At 40.4% G+C, this 17117-nt stretch overlaps 2 protein-coding genes across 3 annotated transcripts; both read left to right on the top strand.

Annotated features, from left to right (window-relative positions):
* The first annotated feature begins 267 nt into the window (after window positions 1–267).
* Window positions 268–8665, top strand: tstd1 (thiosulfate sulfurtransferase like domain containing 1). 2 transcript variants are annotated; one of them, XM_080773267.1, is made up of 5 exons: window positions 268–412; window positions 1442–2950; window positions 4795–4914; window positions 6504–6666; window positions 8448–8665. In XM_080773267.1, the coding sequence occupies exons 2-5, from the start codon at window positions 2938–2940 to the stop codon at window positions 8500–8502; spliced, it is 351 nt and encodes a 116-aa protein (XP_080629393.1). In that variant the 5' UTR covers window positions 268–412; window positions 1442–2937; the 3' UTR covers window positions 8503–8665. The 2 variants fall into 2 exon arrangements, with proteins under 2 accessions (XP_080629393.1, XP_080629392.1); XM_080773266.1 differs by having other exon boundaries at window positions 4792–4914.
* A 1639-nt stretch (window positions 8666–10304) lies between these two features.
* top6bl (TOP6B like initiator of meiotic double strand breaks) lies at window positions 10305–16023 on the top strand (the record flags this gene model as incomplete). The annotated part of the gene is made up of 13 exons (XM_080773353.1): window positions 10305–10388; window positions 11015–11068; window positions 11205–11323; window positions 11549–11558; window positions 11732–11787; window positions 12357–12428; window positions 12756–12967; window positions 13122–13199; window positions 13754–13912; window positions 14359–14480; window positions 14598–14708; window positions 15707–15805; window positions 15909–16023. 13 exons carry the CDS (start codon window positions 10305–10307, stop codon window positions 15954–15956), a joined length of 1224 nt encoding a protein of 407 aa, XP_080629479.1. The 3' UTR covers window positions 15957–16023.
* Between the last annotated feature and the right edge of the window lie 1094 nt (window positions 16024–17117).

Below are 17117 nucleotides of genomic sequence, written 5' to 3'. Positions count from 1 at the left end.
CCAGCGCACAAAAAGTCCCTATACTCTCTCTCTCTCTCTCTCTCTCTCTCTCTCTTTCTCTCTCTCTCTCTCTCTCACACACACACACACACACACACACACACACACACACTAAAGAAGCAATGAGCAATGGGAGGGTGGGTGTAGGGACTGTGACAGAGACAAAAGAGAACTCGAGACTGGAGAGAGAGGTGGAGACTGGAGAGAGAGAGAGAGAGAGAGAGAGAGAGAGAGAGAGAGAGAGAGAGAGGCACAGAGGGGAGAAATGAAGGGGTGTTGAGGAGGAGGGGAAAGTTTTGATGGGAACAAAAACAGTGAGACGAGGAGAGCGAGCAAGCAACAGTGCATGAGGACAGAGACAGAGTGCGAGCAGTGCACAGAAGGAAACACAGAAACCATACCCATTCATCAGGTACAGTAAGACATTTTGCTGATTTGTTTGCTTTACTTCATAAAATCAATGTATGCTATGGTTAGATCCATGGTTACTCCTCAGATGGTCTGTGACTCTGTGATCTTTGATCACAACCAAAAAACTGTGGCAACAAATCTGTAACTCACTAAATGGAGAGAAAGCCTTTGGCATCGATAATTTTTATGATCAGTTTAGGGAATAGAACCAGACAGTTTATATATATTCTCATCAAATCTGTCTGGTTTGCCAACAATGATCAACAATTCTCACAATAATAATTTCCCTGACTTTGTACTTCAGCTACGTATAGTGACAAAAACATTAGCTGCATTAACATAATTGTCACTGCAAATTTTACAGATATGTATAGATAATCTAAGATTTTCTTTATTTATTTTCTAAAGCCTACACATTGTGTAGTACACAATGTCTGTGTTATAGTCAGAATCACTACTGTTGCCACACCAACCAAATGGTCCCAAGTGTCATATTTATGTACATTGATATGGTCTCAGCACTGGGGATTTTATTGTGTGCTGCTTTTGTTTATTCTTATCTTTATGCTTCACTGATTTCATCATAACACAAAGAAGTTGGGTTCTTTAGGCATTCACATATGACACGTGACGCAACGCAAACACTGAAGTAACAAACAATGAGTATCATTCTGTTATTTGCTTCACTTTGACATTTGCTTTAACGGGTGTAGTGGCTGTTCGGGGATTGGCCATCATTTGGAATGGAGGAATGCATGTTCTGGAGAGAACCAACAATCAACTTCACAATCGTTCATCATTTAAACGAACGGTTCTCTTCTCGAGATATGAGAAGGAAAGGCATACATATACAGACAGACAGACAGACAGACAGACAGACAGACAGACATACGGTACAGATGAAAAGTGCATTATAAATAAAATATTGCAGCCACAGTTTACCCATTTTGGTCATTATATCTTGATAGTGATGCACTATCTATCTTCTTACAAATATCTAAGAATCAACTTTTGTCATTTCTTTTCACAGAGATCATGTCACTTCACTGGAATCTGGCTGTGCTTATACTGCTGCTGACCCCTACCTCCTTCCTCCATCCTTCTTCATCCCACCTCCCATCCCTTCTCTGTGCCCATGCCTTACCCACTTCCCCCTCTGTCACCCGTCCACGGATTTTGATCATTAATGAGGGCCCAGACGATGACTACAAAGACTATGACGACGATGACCACAGCTCCCCTCCAAGTGTGCCTTCCATTACAAAATCTACATTCATCCTCCACCAAGAACCCCCCAAGCCCTGCAAATACAACCCTTGCATGGAAGATCAGCAGCCTTGTGCGCAGCTCTCAGAGCAAACTGGGTGCCTCTGTCCTGGCGTCAGCCGAGCTGACCAGCGGCCTCACGCTCCACTGCTCAAGGGGCTAGTCCCCGTCAGAGGCAAGGTAGAGGTCCAGTGGTGTGCCCCGTCCTCGGTGGTATCCAAGTACAGAGTGGTGGTTGAGGGGAGGGCAGCCCTGGAATTCGGGGAGGCATTGCGGAGGGGCCTGGTAGAGCCCCTGGACGTTGGGGACAATGTGTGCGTAGAGGCAGTGAACAAGGCAGGACACAGTGTTCCTTCAGAGTCCTCTTGCATGCAGTATGAGCTTGCAGAATCATCCAGCCATGGAGTGATGGCTTGGGTCATAGGAGGAGGGGTGGCCTTCATCATACTCCTCTCCCTAGCCGCTGTCATCCTCTGGAAGCGTAAGGCGTGTAGAAAAACAACATCAGACACTCCTAATGGACTGGGGAACCCTTCTTACAGCACAGAAGGACCTCTGTGAGCTGTAATGGAGAAGCCACTTATTAATTGCACTGTCAAGCCCAGAGAGGATGCGGGAAACGACTGCAGGCTAATGTGAGACAAAGCTAAATGGCTGTAAAAAAGAAACTGTGGTGTAGAAGTGCTGACATTGGGATTCAAATCATGCCTACTGTACAAGACATCAGACCCGATATAGGCCATATTAACATCTATTGACGGGTCACTAACTACCGGTTGTGTAACAATATTGTATTAGGATTGTGTTGTGTCCAGCGGCACAATGCGAAAGTTGTTTACATTATTTTTGTACATCGAAAAATATACAATTATTGTATAGTTGACATAAGAACATTTGATTTTTGTTAATGCTAAAAATAATGTGCTATATGAACTATTTTTAACTAAATTAAACTACAGGTTTATTTGCTGGCAAATTAACATCTGTAGATTTATGATTATGATAAGGTTACTAATGCTATGACAGATGGATGTAAATATTAATCTGCCCAAACTTTTGTAATAAACTAAAAGTTAAAAAAATAAGTGCATTTTGTTTTGAATGTAGTTTTCAATAATAACAATAATAATAATAGATTAACTTTTATTTTGAAGCCCTAGGTGGAAAACTGGAAATAGGAAGTAGCTGGCGAGCAAACAATGAAGGGTTGTTTTATCTCTCAAGTGTCAATGATTACCTTCATACTACACAATAGTCACAATGGCAAACGCAGGTGAGGTTTTCATATTGTATAGTGTATATAGTATATGGATCGGTTTCGTTGTATTGTACCACGTCCACGTTCGTCTAGGCTATTGCGAAAGTTTTATGTCTGAGATACCCAACCGAACCATCTCAACGGTATATTGTTGTTTGTTTGTTGGTATACCTGTGTAAAATGTTAACAAGACGATATTTGTTCAACAGTCGCTAAAGGATTTAGGTTTTAGTAGCATTCTCATTACCGTGTGCCTAGGCTAACTCCGCATGGACAATTATTGTGTATTCCAGTTCAACCATGTTGTAAACTACACTATCTCTGTAATGTCCACAAATTATACAAATAACATGATAGTTTATCTGAATGTGTTCCTCCTCGAAATGGTCTTCAGTTGGTCTAGCAAGGTTTAGTACTGTTGTAATACAGCAATGAATGACTTCGCAAAAAAATAATAGTCTCTGACTCTCTTGACTGCTGTGCCTGACATCTTGGACTAGATCGGGTTAGTTGGGAGGTGGGGGGGTGGGATTGTCAAATTTGTCACTACCTTTATCTTTCATCCCCCGTGAAGAACATATACGGTAGCTATAGACTCAGAGGCAGGATGACACATCAGGAGAGCATTTCAAATGTCACCTGCCAATTGTGTCTTGAAAACTTGATTTTTCTTTTGTTTACATATACATGTATATACGTGCTAAGTTAAGTAGCAGGGTCGGTTTAAAATGGTTTATTTAGTCTTTGTACAGCATTACACTACCATGCAAGTGGTGTATTATGTAGGAAATTAAAACCTGGCCAATCATAATTGGACTGTCTGCATGCCACACTATATCAAAGGTAATTATGGGAATTGCACACACTTGCAATGTTTGACCTAAAAGGGAATGTGAGTACTCACATGGCAAAGCAATCTTCTGGAATGGAATGTTATGTGCCCCATGAGAGATGGTTGCCATGTGCCCCATGAGAGATGGTTGCCATGTGAGCTTTTTCTTTTTTCGTGTTCAGCACATTTGACTCAAGGTAGGCACCTCGTGAGTCGTGCCCTAGCCCTGAAACATGAGTCTGTCATGATTATGAAGTACGAGCGTCATGTGAACCATGGCTATTCTTGCATAATACATCGTTACAATATTATACAGGTTTGCAAATTTCACATGACTATCCCTTTATCAAAATAAATAAAACATGTTTTTCTAAATACCGGTATGTTTGTTTACAATGAAACCTTATGACCGAGATAATCACAGCCTAGCCGGGTGCCTACAGTAAAACCACAGCTGAATCTCCTTCAAATGTCATTCTCAAGCTTTTCCAATCCTACAAAAAATCCAAAAGCCTTTCTTTTCTTCAGATGATGAATATCCTCATCTCTGACTATATATACCAGCAATACGCTCTCCCTCAGTCAGCCCACATGCACAAAGAACATAGTCTGACACTCAGCGGCTCAGCCTGATTTTTAATTAACCTTTTATTAATGAAAAAATAAGAATTGTACATTTGTACTAGTAAATCAAAGAGACAAAACAAAATGGGTATGAGAGCAGGGAGTAAGAATATCAGTGGAAGGGTGTAAGATTTGGTGTATACAGTAGCCTATGTGTGTGATTATACGAATGTGGGTGCTTTTGTTGGTGGGGCTCACATTGGACATTGGACATCAATGGACATTGATGAAGGGTGCCTAACTGCCCACCCAGTGCCCACAGTGTGAGGGTTGGAGGTTTGATGTTTTTTCCAGGAGGTTTATTGTGTGCAATGTTTATTGGGATTTCAGTTCATAAAAGGATAGTTTACGTTTTGTCTTTTCTTTTAATTTAGTCTTATTGTTTTTTTCCTTTTTCTAGCAGATATTTCCTATGCAGATCTTAAGGCACTCCTGAACAAGAGCCAGAGTCTTCTGTTGGTTGATGTTCGATCTAAAGAAGAAGTGGATAAAGGATGCATCGCAGGTTCTATCCACATCCCCGGTGAGTTTAGCTAAGAATTAGTGGGGATTATCTACACTCAAATAAATTGCTGTGAGAATTTTCACATTTTCTGATATCTTCTAGTTTCTCTCTTTTGTTGTTGAAAAGTCACAGGTCTCGTACACATACAGAGAAAGGGTGGAAAACATATTATTTTCTTTGTTTTTTTTTGTATTATATATATCTTTATTTGGATGATTCAGATGTATGTAATATAATATACCATACATAATTCATGTATGGTATATTACATATTAACTATATTGTATAATCTGTAGTGTACTTTACATCAGTAGTGTATCTCTAGTGCAAGGTTCGGCAACTTTTTGACATGAAGTGCCATGTTTTAATTTTCTTGATAGTCAAAATTATAATGTCCAACTGAATTTGATTGTCCATAGGATATACTGTACATAATGACCTTTGTTTTATTCTTCTTCTTTAGAAATATTTTCTTTCACATCAGGATCATTAGACTCAGAGAGCCATAACCCAACGATGATCTCCCAGATCAGAGTTTGTAGTTTGAATGAATGTAGAATTATGTGCAGAATGTAATTTGTATATTGATGTAATAGGACTTAATGTAACTGACTAAACCTTCTTTTGAATATTTAATTTTAAAAGAAAAAAACTCTCACACTTATGCCAGTATGCCAGTGATCACCCTCAGCTGCGCCAATGTTTGCAGCACCTGTGTGCCTAAGGTTGCTTACCCCTGCCCTGTTCTAGTGTATTGTGGCTTTATGGCAATGAAAGCATACATATTTGTAAAGCTCAACTAGGAACAAGAGTTGAAAATTAGCAATAGCTATAAACTGTGCAGCATCAGTGTCATGCTCTTTATTGGAACTGCAGTATGTTCATTTGCGTCATCCTGAGAGAAGCAACCTTCTTTTGTTGCTATTCACACAATGTGAGAAAGATCTGTCCATAAACACTATCAAACGTCCTCACGCACTGTATACAGCCCTGGGTTCTACCAAAGTTCAGCATCCCTCTAAACAGTAATATGTAAACAAGCATGCATGACGGGGACCTCACTAGTACACTAAAGTAAACTAAACAAGGACACTCACAAAATGTGTACGGTCGTATGCACAGTGCACACCCGTATGCAGCATGACCTGATGAAAAGTGACTTTGAGACCTTAGTGTCCCGGGCTGTCCCCAAGTGTCAACCCTTGAGAGTATGTGAATAGAACATAACTACCACATCTGCAGTGGTTGGAGATGGTCTCCTTATTCTTCCACTGTGGAATGTAGACTCAGGCTCAGGGTAGGACGCATACGGTACTGGTTGACAAGTACAGAGCCCAATAACTCTGGACAAGCAGGAATTCCGCCATGGATTTTTGTGGTAGATGTCTGACCTCCCTCACTAGAGAACCGGCTTTGAATCCTGAGTGATGCGAATGCAATCCTACGGATTCTCGCTTTAAACTAAAGCTGTCCAGCATTGTTCCTTCTAGAACACTATAAACATTCACATCTGCAATGTATTACATGAATGAAAGCCCTTAAAAGTAGTGTAGGTCAAATCATGAATACTTTACTCTAATGTTAATTGTGTTTCCTATCTTCCCTAGTTGATACAGTGGAAAGTGCTCTTGCACTGGACCCTGCAGAATTCAAGACAAAATATGGGGTGACCAAGCCACAGCTGGATGCACCAGAACTAATCTTCCATTGCCAGATGGGCAAACGAGGGGGGATGGCCACAGACAAGGCACGTGCACAGGGATTCCAGAAGTAAATACAGTATATGAATTGATTACTTTACATAATAATAGTAGAAGTTTCACACATAGCCTTAACGCACCATGTACACCAAGATGTTGTTTTTACTGTGCAAAGCGTATGTTTTTAATTGTTTACAATGGGTGTGATTTTGGAAACTCCAGCAGCGTTATGAGGTGCTGACTGCAATGCTGAGCGTCTGTTTTTTTATCTGCTTGCTGAGAGCAGTAATATTTTCAACTCAGGCGTTTGGAAGTGTGTTTAAGTGGTGTGCCTGGCATATTCAGCTGGGAATAAACGCTTTGGTGGACAGACACAGCCTAAAGGATGACTTGTTGTGGATATGTAATCATTACTACTGATGGTCACAGTAGTCAGTTGAAGCAATACAATGTCTGCTGCTGCTCTCAGAGCCTCGCTGACATGTACCAGACAGTATACATTGTGGGCATGGTTTTCGTCACCAAATAGTATTTACAATTCATGATATACAGTAACTGCAGAATGAATGTCAAGAAGAACCTCTAAGGTTTGTGAGTTGGTCAGGTTACTTCCTTTGCATTCGTTCCTGTGGTTCACAGTCACATAGGGTTACAACAATTGATTATTTTCTAAGCAGTTCTAATATCGATAACTGACTAGTACATTTTTTTAAATACAAATCGATTTTTTAAAATACTAGTCGCATACGGTACTTAAAACCGTGGCACACACAAAGGTAGTGAAAATAACCAATCGATTCACAACATGTCACATGGTGTCAGGGCATCAGAGTATTTGAAAGACAATTTTCCCAAGTTTGTTCTATAGACAAATCCACAGAACGCTGCACCGTTGCAGTGCCAAACTGTGCAGCTTGACACTGCAGTTATTATTGCCGCTCTGTGGATCCATCTCTAGGTGGGTGGCATCAGATTGTTGTTGTTGCTTCCTCTACTATTGTGGAAGTGACTCACTTTTTTAAGTAGTTCGTCAGGTATGTGGGCATTGAGAGCAAAGCCCCACTATCTTGTATTGCTTAACCCTGTTTTCTACCCTGAGCCATCCCAGACTAGCATGTGTTGGAAATAGGTGGGGTCATGTAGCCTGGCGCGGCCAGACTCATAGCGAGGGTTCACTGATGTTTCCTCTGGGAAGAATCTTCAGTGAATCCCCGCTATAAGGCTGGCCAAGCCAGGCTAGGGGTCATGGGCCCCAGGCCAAGAAGTAGTCGAATCAGTTTGATTTGGGAGGTCTGAAGCTTATAGCCTTTAGGGACATTAGGATGTTGGAGAACCAAGAGGTACAGTACAAGCGTAGTCAAAGTGGCATTTAGGTAAACTCTTCTGTTCTTGATATCGTCAACTCTGACCTTGACATACTGTAATTTGCATTACATTACTGAGGGAATGTTTGGACTGAAAAAACGATTCCGTTTTACCAAGATGTATTCGGAAAGCCAAGTACGAATTTTACAAGTCAGAGCTTCCTCAACCTGCATTTGGTCCTCGCTCAAGATCAAGAGTGCTGAGTCATAAGTGAACAAGAACAATTTGCAGTTACAGGCTGCTTTCATGTCGTTAATGTATAGAAGGAACAGTAACAGTAAACAGTTCTATGCAATGCCATAATGTACATACATGTAATACATAAGGCAATGTACATTCATCTTTATGACAAAATGGAAAAAGAAAGACAATTTAAGGGTCTATTTCCTCACAGAAGTACAATTGCCTATTGCATTTTTTTAAAACTTACTATCATGATGCTCTTGTTTTGATTCCTACATTCGGTGCCTTTGTCTTTTGTTTCAGCGCTCGTAACTACGCTGGTGGATACAAGGAGTGGTCTGAGAAAGAAGGGAAATGATTTAATTTAAGAAGTTGGAGAGCATGATGACTAATGTGGCAGCCTTCTGCAATAAACTATTTTTTTAATTCTTTTTTTGAAAAATGTTGAATGTTTTTTTTTTTTTACAACAAATGAATAACTGCTAGCGTAACATTAATAAATAAAGTCATATTTTAACCTATCCTTTGAAAAATGTCAAACTTTGTGGTTCACTCAAGACATTGCACCACTGAACATCAACAACTACAAGCAAGAATACTGTACAACAATCAGGCTGAACTGGACCGACAACACAGAGCAAGCTGTACTGCCATGACAAACGAATTTCCAATGTCTATCTATTGTGTGTCTTCTATGTGATACAGATCTAAAAACTTTGAGCTGGGTCCCTTAATCATCATTGTTATTCTGCACGATTTTGACACTCAATTTGGACACTTTAGATTAGTGAGGTATTATGTCAGACAGTTAGCTGTAGCAGGTTTAAACTATCTACTAATAAGATGCCCTGGCCTGAGGGCGTACACGCATCCGCCTGGGTGACGGCAGACTGCTAGGCGAGCGCTGTCGCTTTGGCATGGGGGTTCAGATCAACATATGGAATGAATTCTGTACTGGCCATATATGGAGCGTGTTCGAGTGTACAGGGTTTGATTAGATCAACATAATGGAATGTCAGAACGGATCAGCTTCATTATGGAGATCTAAGGTTTGAGGTCAGATGTAGAGTTGCTGGCTGGCTTCATGGAGATCTATTCTAGATGTCTGGTGATCCAGTCTTCTCCATATATGTCTATCCAGGGTTTGATGAGGTCAGTGTCGTGATCTTCATATATGGAGGTGGCCATATATGGTGGCGTGACGTGTCACAAGGTGTGACCATATATGGAGATGGAGGCGTGACACAACGCACTGATGAGAACACGAACACATATTGAAAGCCTGTATTTTAAATTGTTATTAAAGTCACATCTTACTAGGTCTACCGTATTTTCAAGAATTTTGACTTTTTCCAGCTAAACAATACATTTTCTGGTGGGTGGTTGCACATTTTCAATCAACCAGAAGAGGGCACCCAGGTCCAATGTGATGAGTTTTTTTATTACGTGGGGTAGGCCTATGGCCTAATTAAACCCACGCTATACGTTGATTATATGTTGGAATTAGATAACCATCAAATTCCAAAAAAGGAAAATAATCCAATTTGGTGTGGTCACTGTGGCGAGTGAATGTATGTATGATTCCATAAATTATAAAAACAATTTCATAAAATGATTGATTGGCTGCACTCTGGAAGGAACAGCAAGCGACACCGTCGTACTACGGAACATACATTTGGCTTTTGGGGGAAGTAGGGGAAAAATAATCTGGCGCGAAGCAGGAACCTAACCAGCTGTTCAATTCAACAGCAACTCATCAAGAGAACGACACTGAAGATATGCTGAGAGAAATACATAAGGCAAGTTTTACGACTTCCTTTGTACCGTTATACACTATAGCTAGCAATTATTATTAGCCTAACCAAATGTCTGAAAGAGAACTGAACATGTATAAGCTTAGTATAGCCCGTGCGGCCCGTGCCTAAATTCAATTAGTTGCAGGCAGGAAACAATTTATAATTAGGAGGCCGCAGGCATTTTCAAGGAAATCAGTTCAAGTCAGTTCACAAGGAATTAAGTTAAGGCAATCAAATATAGTAGCATTCCAATGTTGCAAGTAACGAAAAATAACCCACCATTATCAGAGGGAGACAGGGAGTCATCTTTATTTCCTTTTTTTTATTTTTTTATAATAATAATATAACCGTTATAGATTGTACAATGGCTGATGCTGTTAAGGAAGCAGAGAGAGGTGCCAGCTGGTCAGGGTTCCTCAGCAGCCTCAGCAGCCTCAGCAACAGGAGGGTTGTTGGTGCTCTTGTGGTCTAGAGCTGAAAATCACCACTGTACTGGTAAACAATTACTGTATATGATATCACACTTACAGTAACAATGACAACCACAGAGTGTATAGTCTGACATAATTCCAACTGTGTCTTAATTCTTAAAACAGCACAGGACCTGCTTGTTCCACGGTTTGAAACAAAAACAAAACTGCTTCAAAGTTGTAGATTATCGGTAGGACTAACTGGCAACAAAAATGTTGTGCTATGTTTTGGCCATAATTAGTCAAATTTCATTTATCTCAAGAAAATCAGACCTGTCTGAAGTGAGTGGTACTGTACTGTACTGTACTGTACTGTACTGTACTGTACTGTACTGTACTGTACTGTACTGTACAAGGCTACAAGCCCTTCTCCATGTGGCCTGTGTGTGTCTGTGTGTTAGGCTGCACAACAGTGACACTCGGTGGTGAACAAACGCTATAATGCTATTTTCGTGCTCAGACACGGGGACAGACCCAGGGACCCAGCCACACACATAGCTATCTATAGGAGTGGTTGCACCACTCAAAATCAAGATACAACCTGCCTTTCCAAAGCTCAAAATGTGTATACTGCCTGTGGTGTCATCTCTGACTGTGTTTACAGTTGCAGCTGCAGGTCCATGGTGCGCAGATATACTATTGGATGAAGTCCAACCAGGTACACAAACACACGCATGCTAGCACACACACACACACACACACACACACACACACACACACACACACACACACAGCCTATACTGTGCATATTTTCTTCCACTCACGCTGCCCTCTGCCTGTGTTGGTCCAAACAGACTTGTATCAAAGCCTGTTTCCTTCTACTGTCCTGTGCTCTGCCCCAGAGCCTGGCATTCAGGAACTGCGTGGCTTCACTGACATGTATGGTCCCCCCCACTTCCTGCTCTCCCTTCAGGTGACCACTTGGCAGAAGTATTTTTGCATGATTTAATAATATAAGTTCCCTTGTTTATTCCCTCTTCAATAATTATTGAAATCAAATCATTAATGTTTTCATGTCTCTAAATTAAATTGGAACTACTGTAATTTGAGTGAAAATCTTTTATATAATGATGAAGGGTGTGATGAACCTATGTCAGTATTCTGTAATTTACTTTTTTTTCCTTTTCTGTATCCCTAGTCCAGAGTGGGTACGCCGTTCAGTCCAGGGTGGCGTTTGTGTGCAGAGGATTTTTTACATGGGCTTAGTCTGGTAAACGCAGGGGTGAGGAAGGACTCATTTTAGTTGGTCATCCATCATTAGTCAAAATATTATAACCAATAGATTGTCATCTGAAAGTTGCCTCTTCTCATCTTTTCACAGGTGAATATCCACCTCAAAATGGACACGGATGAGGAGAAATGTGAACGAATATTTAGGTATGCCTTTCTTGTCCCCAATTTGGTTTTTACAACAAGAAACGAAACATAATATAGGTTCAAAATATAGAAACATGTACTGTAGGACTCATTTACTAAATGGAAAATTTGTGTCATAGATGTAAAATACTCAACCCACCGCCGCAGCGACCCGGGTTCGATACGTGGCTGTGGTAGGGTTCTTAAAGGACCACTTCACCACTTTTCAACTTCTCTTCCTATAATTGGTCCTAACTAATGTTCATGATAAAATACCACCATTTTGTCCTACTCAGTCTGTGTCTCATAGGAAGGCTGTGGGCAGTTCAGAAACCCGTCCACCAGTGACATCATCGATGGTGAATCCAAGCTAATAGAAATGGCAGGCTTTCTTTTCCTGAAAAGTTGCAATGCAAAAGTTGAAGCCATCGTTCTCAAAGCCCTCCTATGAGACACAGACTGAGTAGGAAAAAATTAGCAGACAAGAGAGATGCTTTGGCAGGCACACTGCTTTCCTCCGGCTGCCTCCGGGTCTTCCCGTCCTTCCTTAAATATTTTGCCATGTTATTGTTTTCCATGTGTGCTTGCAGTGGGAAAATACAGAGCAAAGTTATGTTGAATGACCAGTCAGCAATGATCTTGGATGTCACCTGCAGTGCACAGTGAGTAGTGTGTGTGTGTGTGTGTGTGTGTGTGTGTGTGTGTGTGTGTGTGTGTGTGTGTGTGTGTGCGTGTGTGTGTGCGTGTGCGTGTGCGTGTGCGTGCGCATTTTGTTCCTTTTTATTTATTCAAGAATGTGAAATACCAAAACAGGATGTTGTTTAGCCATCCCTGCGTTATTAGACAACACAGTGGAGGTAGACAGGAGCGAATGACGTGGCACAGGTCTTGCTTCAAATGCAGACCTACAATGTTTTCAGTATGCACAATAAGTGGTTGATCCCTCAAGATGCCCCTTGAACTTATTCCTTCCTTCCGGTTGTTTGCAGGCTGCCAGCGTGCATAGGAGAAAGAGTCTGCTGTCAGGGAGGGCACCCTGACCTTGGAGCCAAGTTGCCAATCACTATCCCCACTGAAGCCATGGACAGAGGCCTCTTTGGAGAGCTCAGCCTCCAGCCACTCACCATAATCAGCCCCTGTGTGCTGCCATACCCCAACCTGGCAACTCGGCTTACACACATAAAAATATCCTTTACCTTTTGTATTACAATATGAGATGGACGTATCATATATCATAATAGTGTGTATATTGACATATGCAAAAATACTGTAGATATATATTATCTTCCTTGATTGTATATGTGACCAGGTGTTGGTTTACAGCCCCAGTAACTTGCCACTCCTGGGTCCCTCAGCTTTCCTCAATGACCTGCCCACTAGTCTTGATTGCCAGGACCTGGGATTGAGTGGCCTCCACTGCTCCACCTTCACAGGTAACCCTCCACCTTCACATGCATGCACATACGAGTGTATATTTTCTAAAGTCTTACTTGTTTTATGTTTATTGGTTATATGTTTATTCTTCTCACATCTAGATTGTGTTTTTAGTTTAGTTTTTGTTAACTCCCCCTTTTTACCTCCTTTTTGATGATTTCCAGTTTTTTGTTATATAAGTGTATGTATTTGTATGTCTCTAAATGTTCAGATTAATTGAAAATGGTGGACCCTATTGTAAACAAGTGTAATGCTTTATGGTGTCGTCCAGAAGACAATCAATGAGTGACATTCAGTGAAATCAAATGTCACATAAAAATGCTTGTTTGTTATACAGCTCAATGCCTTTCCAAAAGAAAGACTGCTGGTAATTACAACATGTCAAAGACTTTCAATAACAAAGTATTGCACAAATGCAGTATTTACCAAAATGCCTCCAAAGTTTACTTACTCTCGAAACCAGATGCCATCATACTGGACACTTATTTTCTTCTCTTTCTGTTTCTCATCTTCTTCTCTACTTTGAAAAAGTAATATGTAATGTGTGCTGTAGATCCTATGCACAGCAGTGGCACTGTATACAGTGTGGAGCATGAAAACAGAGAAGAGTTGGAGACAGAATGGAGCATTGCCGCTATAAAGCAGAGTCTCACGCTAATTCTCTTCCTGCAACACAGTGACCCTTTCACCATTCAGCTCTCTGATGTTATGGGTGAGTCACAGCTGGATACAGCTGGAACCCATTGCCTCTGTGCACTCTCCCCCTACGTCGTCCTCAGTGGGCCATGATTTCATAATTCATACTGTGAGATGTTTTAAGGAACCATATAGGCTCTATAGGCTATGTTTGTGTATGGGTTTCCAAGAACAAATTATAAGCCATTATGTATATAGTGGTTCATTGGTTTTCACATAATTATCAAACCTCAAAACAACAGAAGATTTGCCAGAGGAGGACAATTGATTATGAACTTGAGATGAAAAAGTAGAGCCCTCAATACCCTGGAAGTACATAGCACCACAGCCTTTTTGTACCATTAAATCATTAACATAACTAACAGATTTTCAATGTTGCAATGATCTCAGCAGAACACACCTGCCAGTCAGTAGTACCCATCAGGAATGAATGTATTGATAACATTTGTAACCCTCCTGCAGCCACAGAAGAGTTGTTAGAGCGACACCTGGAGGACATTTTGAGTCACAACAAACAGGCAGTAACAACAGCACTGCAGACACAGCTAAAGAATACATTTCAAGTCCAGAGACGGAGACACAAGGTAAGCCACATCAGAGGCACAATAAAGCCAAAAATGTTACATGTTAAATATTGCCTTGTTATAGTACCGTATATAATGCACTTTAGACTTATTTGTGTTTTTACGATGATGTGTCAGGCCCAAGAGAAGCTGTGCTCAGCTCGTGAGGTGATTGTGAGTTCTGTCATCTCTATTGTGAGCAGCAGCAGTAATGTGGACTTCAGGAGTGCCTGTCTGGACAGTATGAGGGTATGTAGGAACACAGCAGCATAATGCATACATATATTCTATGCTTAAAGATTTAGAGTGAATCTCTCATTTATCAACGCGGCGTACGCCAAAATATGGGCGCACGCCGAAATCGCCGCAATTTTGTTGCGTCCAAATATCACGTCAGGTCGGGAGCTGTCGTAGGCTTTGTCCTCACCTGTTTTTCTGTCGTAGACAAGCGGAGCAGCATTGTCTGACCAGCTGACAGGCTGTCACAGGCATCTAAACCTATGTATTCACTTAGTTCTAAATGTATAAAACTAATACATATTATACACGTGAAAAAAATGATATTTTGTAAAGGCATGTCATATGAAATTGGTAAGATATTTCCAAGTGTACAAGCAATTAAAATCGCACAATTAAAAACAATGTTAAGTTAGAAGTTGGAGAGTGCAGAGTAGACTGCTGCAGCTGTGTGTGTGTCAGTGTGTGTGCGTGTGTGTGTTGTTCATGTTGCAAAAACGAGGGCGAGGCTTGATTTCATAGGGCTTAATTGCTAGATTTATTTCAGCCGTCACATTTATCAACACTAGGGCTGAAATTAAGCAAGGATCAGCTGAAGTGCGATCACTTCATAAATGCCAAACCGACGCTCGAATTTGAGGCAGATTTTACCCTCCATTGATAAATGAGGGCCTGAGTGTGGAATTCTGTTATTCCTTTTAAATTGTCTTCACAATTATGACAAGCATTTTAGCTGTACGACCTTTCGATGCGATCCTTGTGAGCTTGTAGATGATCTGCTATTTTCACTATTTGTGAAAGATTTTGACTATTTTTGACAATAATATAGAGTCATAATCTACCGATATGTTGTTATGAATGTGAGCATATTTTGAAACTGAACAGTGAAAACAAAATGCCAAATGATGTAGTTTTACTCTTAACCAGTAGTTAACCAACAGACTGATTAATGAAATTGTTTTGGGATATGTGTGCTAAAGAGTAAACGGGTGTGACATATCTGCTCCCAGGTTCATGACACTCATGAGTTGTCAACATCACTGCATGATACACTGAGGAAGGTCATATCATGTAAACTCGTTCCCAGGAAAAAGTGCTACTTGACACAGGTGAGTGGTTGGTTGCGCTCAGTCATCCAGTATCAGCCAACCCTGGAAACATATGAGCTTTATTTGTATCCATAGTATTTTACTACTTTTATTACTTCAACAGATGGACACACCTCCTGATAACAGCACTCCAACCAGGAGAGAAATCTAAGAATCCCTGTGTTTCCATATGATCAGTTCTTGAATGTGTTGTGTTTTACAGTGAATGCAATGGAGGCAATTCCTTTTTGAAAATATATTTATTTTCATGCATTACAGTGAAAGCCATTATTATTAATTCATTGCCTGTTTAACAGACAGAAATTCAACAGCATTGTAAGATAAGTTGAATATAGATAGGCCTATGTGTTTAACTGTGGGCTATAGTTTTTTCACACAGTGTTCATTTAGAACTTCATTTAGGTTTATTTATTATTGTATTTCGTCCTGGGAAAAAGTTAATACAAAAGTACACAGAACACAGTTTATTGCAGTGTTTAAACATTTGACACACACATAATGAATGTATATGTAACACTGGTTGACTTTTGTGTAATGTGGAAACCAGTTGGTCCAGATTGAGATAAACAAATTGGTATTCACATGATATGCTCAAGGCCAGTTTGGTGAGTTGGTGTACAATATATTGTAATATGCAACACAGTCAGTGTACACAGTCAAGATGTCATATGAATTAGAATAGCAAAATGTACACTAGCATTTTTTATATACTGTTATGACCACCTCAAAGGTTGCAACATAAAGAGGGACGCACAACACGAGGTTAGATGTAAAATAATACATTTATTTACAAAAGAAAAAAAGGATAAAATAAGAACAACAGGTAATTAGCAAATTCCAAAATGGGCAGTAGATGGCACTATCTCTACCCTACAGAGTTCAATTTAATTATGTTACATACCATTCCAAATCATTCCTTCTGCTCTATTGTTTTGTAAAAAAAAAAGGGGGAAAAAAGGAATAGTAAGTTAGAAAGACAATACTGGAATAGATGAGAGGAGGTCCTAATGCACATTGCCTGAATATTGGTTCACAGGACTTATCTGTAGCAAGAGTGAATTCAGCATGTCATGCATGTCATTCAAGGTTCAAGATTGTATGTTTATTGTCACATTCACATTAGCCTCGGTGCATTCACATACATATGCTGGCACCTTGGCTAGCCATCTAATAAAATGACCAGCTCAGTTCCATGTCGACTCCTGAGCAGTAGGTGGTGATAATGCACCTAACGCAGATTGGCAGTCGCCGTAAAAAACACTAAAGGAAGTGTCACGTTTTGCTTTGTGACGCAAATTCCGGCCGCCAACGA

Source organism: Protomyctophum bolini, assembly GCF_963924005.1.
Source record: "Protomyctophum bolini genome assembly, chromosome: 10".
Lineage (NCBI taxonomy): Eukaryota > Metazoa > Chordata > Actinopteri > Myctophiformes > Myctophidae > Protomyctophum > Protomyctophum bolini.
This window is presented reverse-complemented; position numbering and strand designations above follow the sequence as displayed.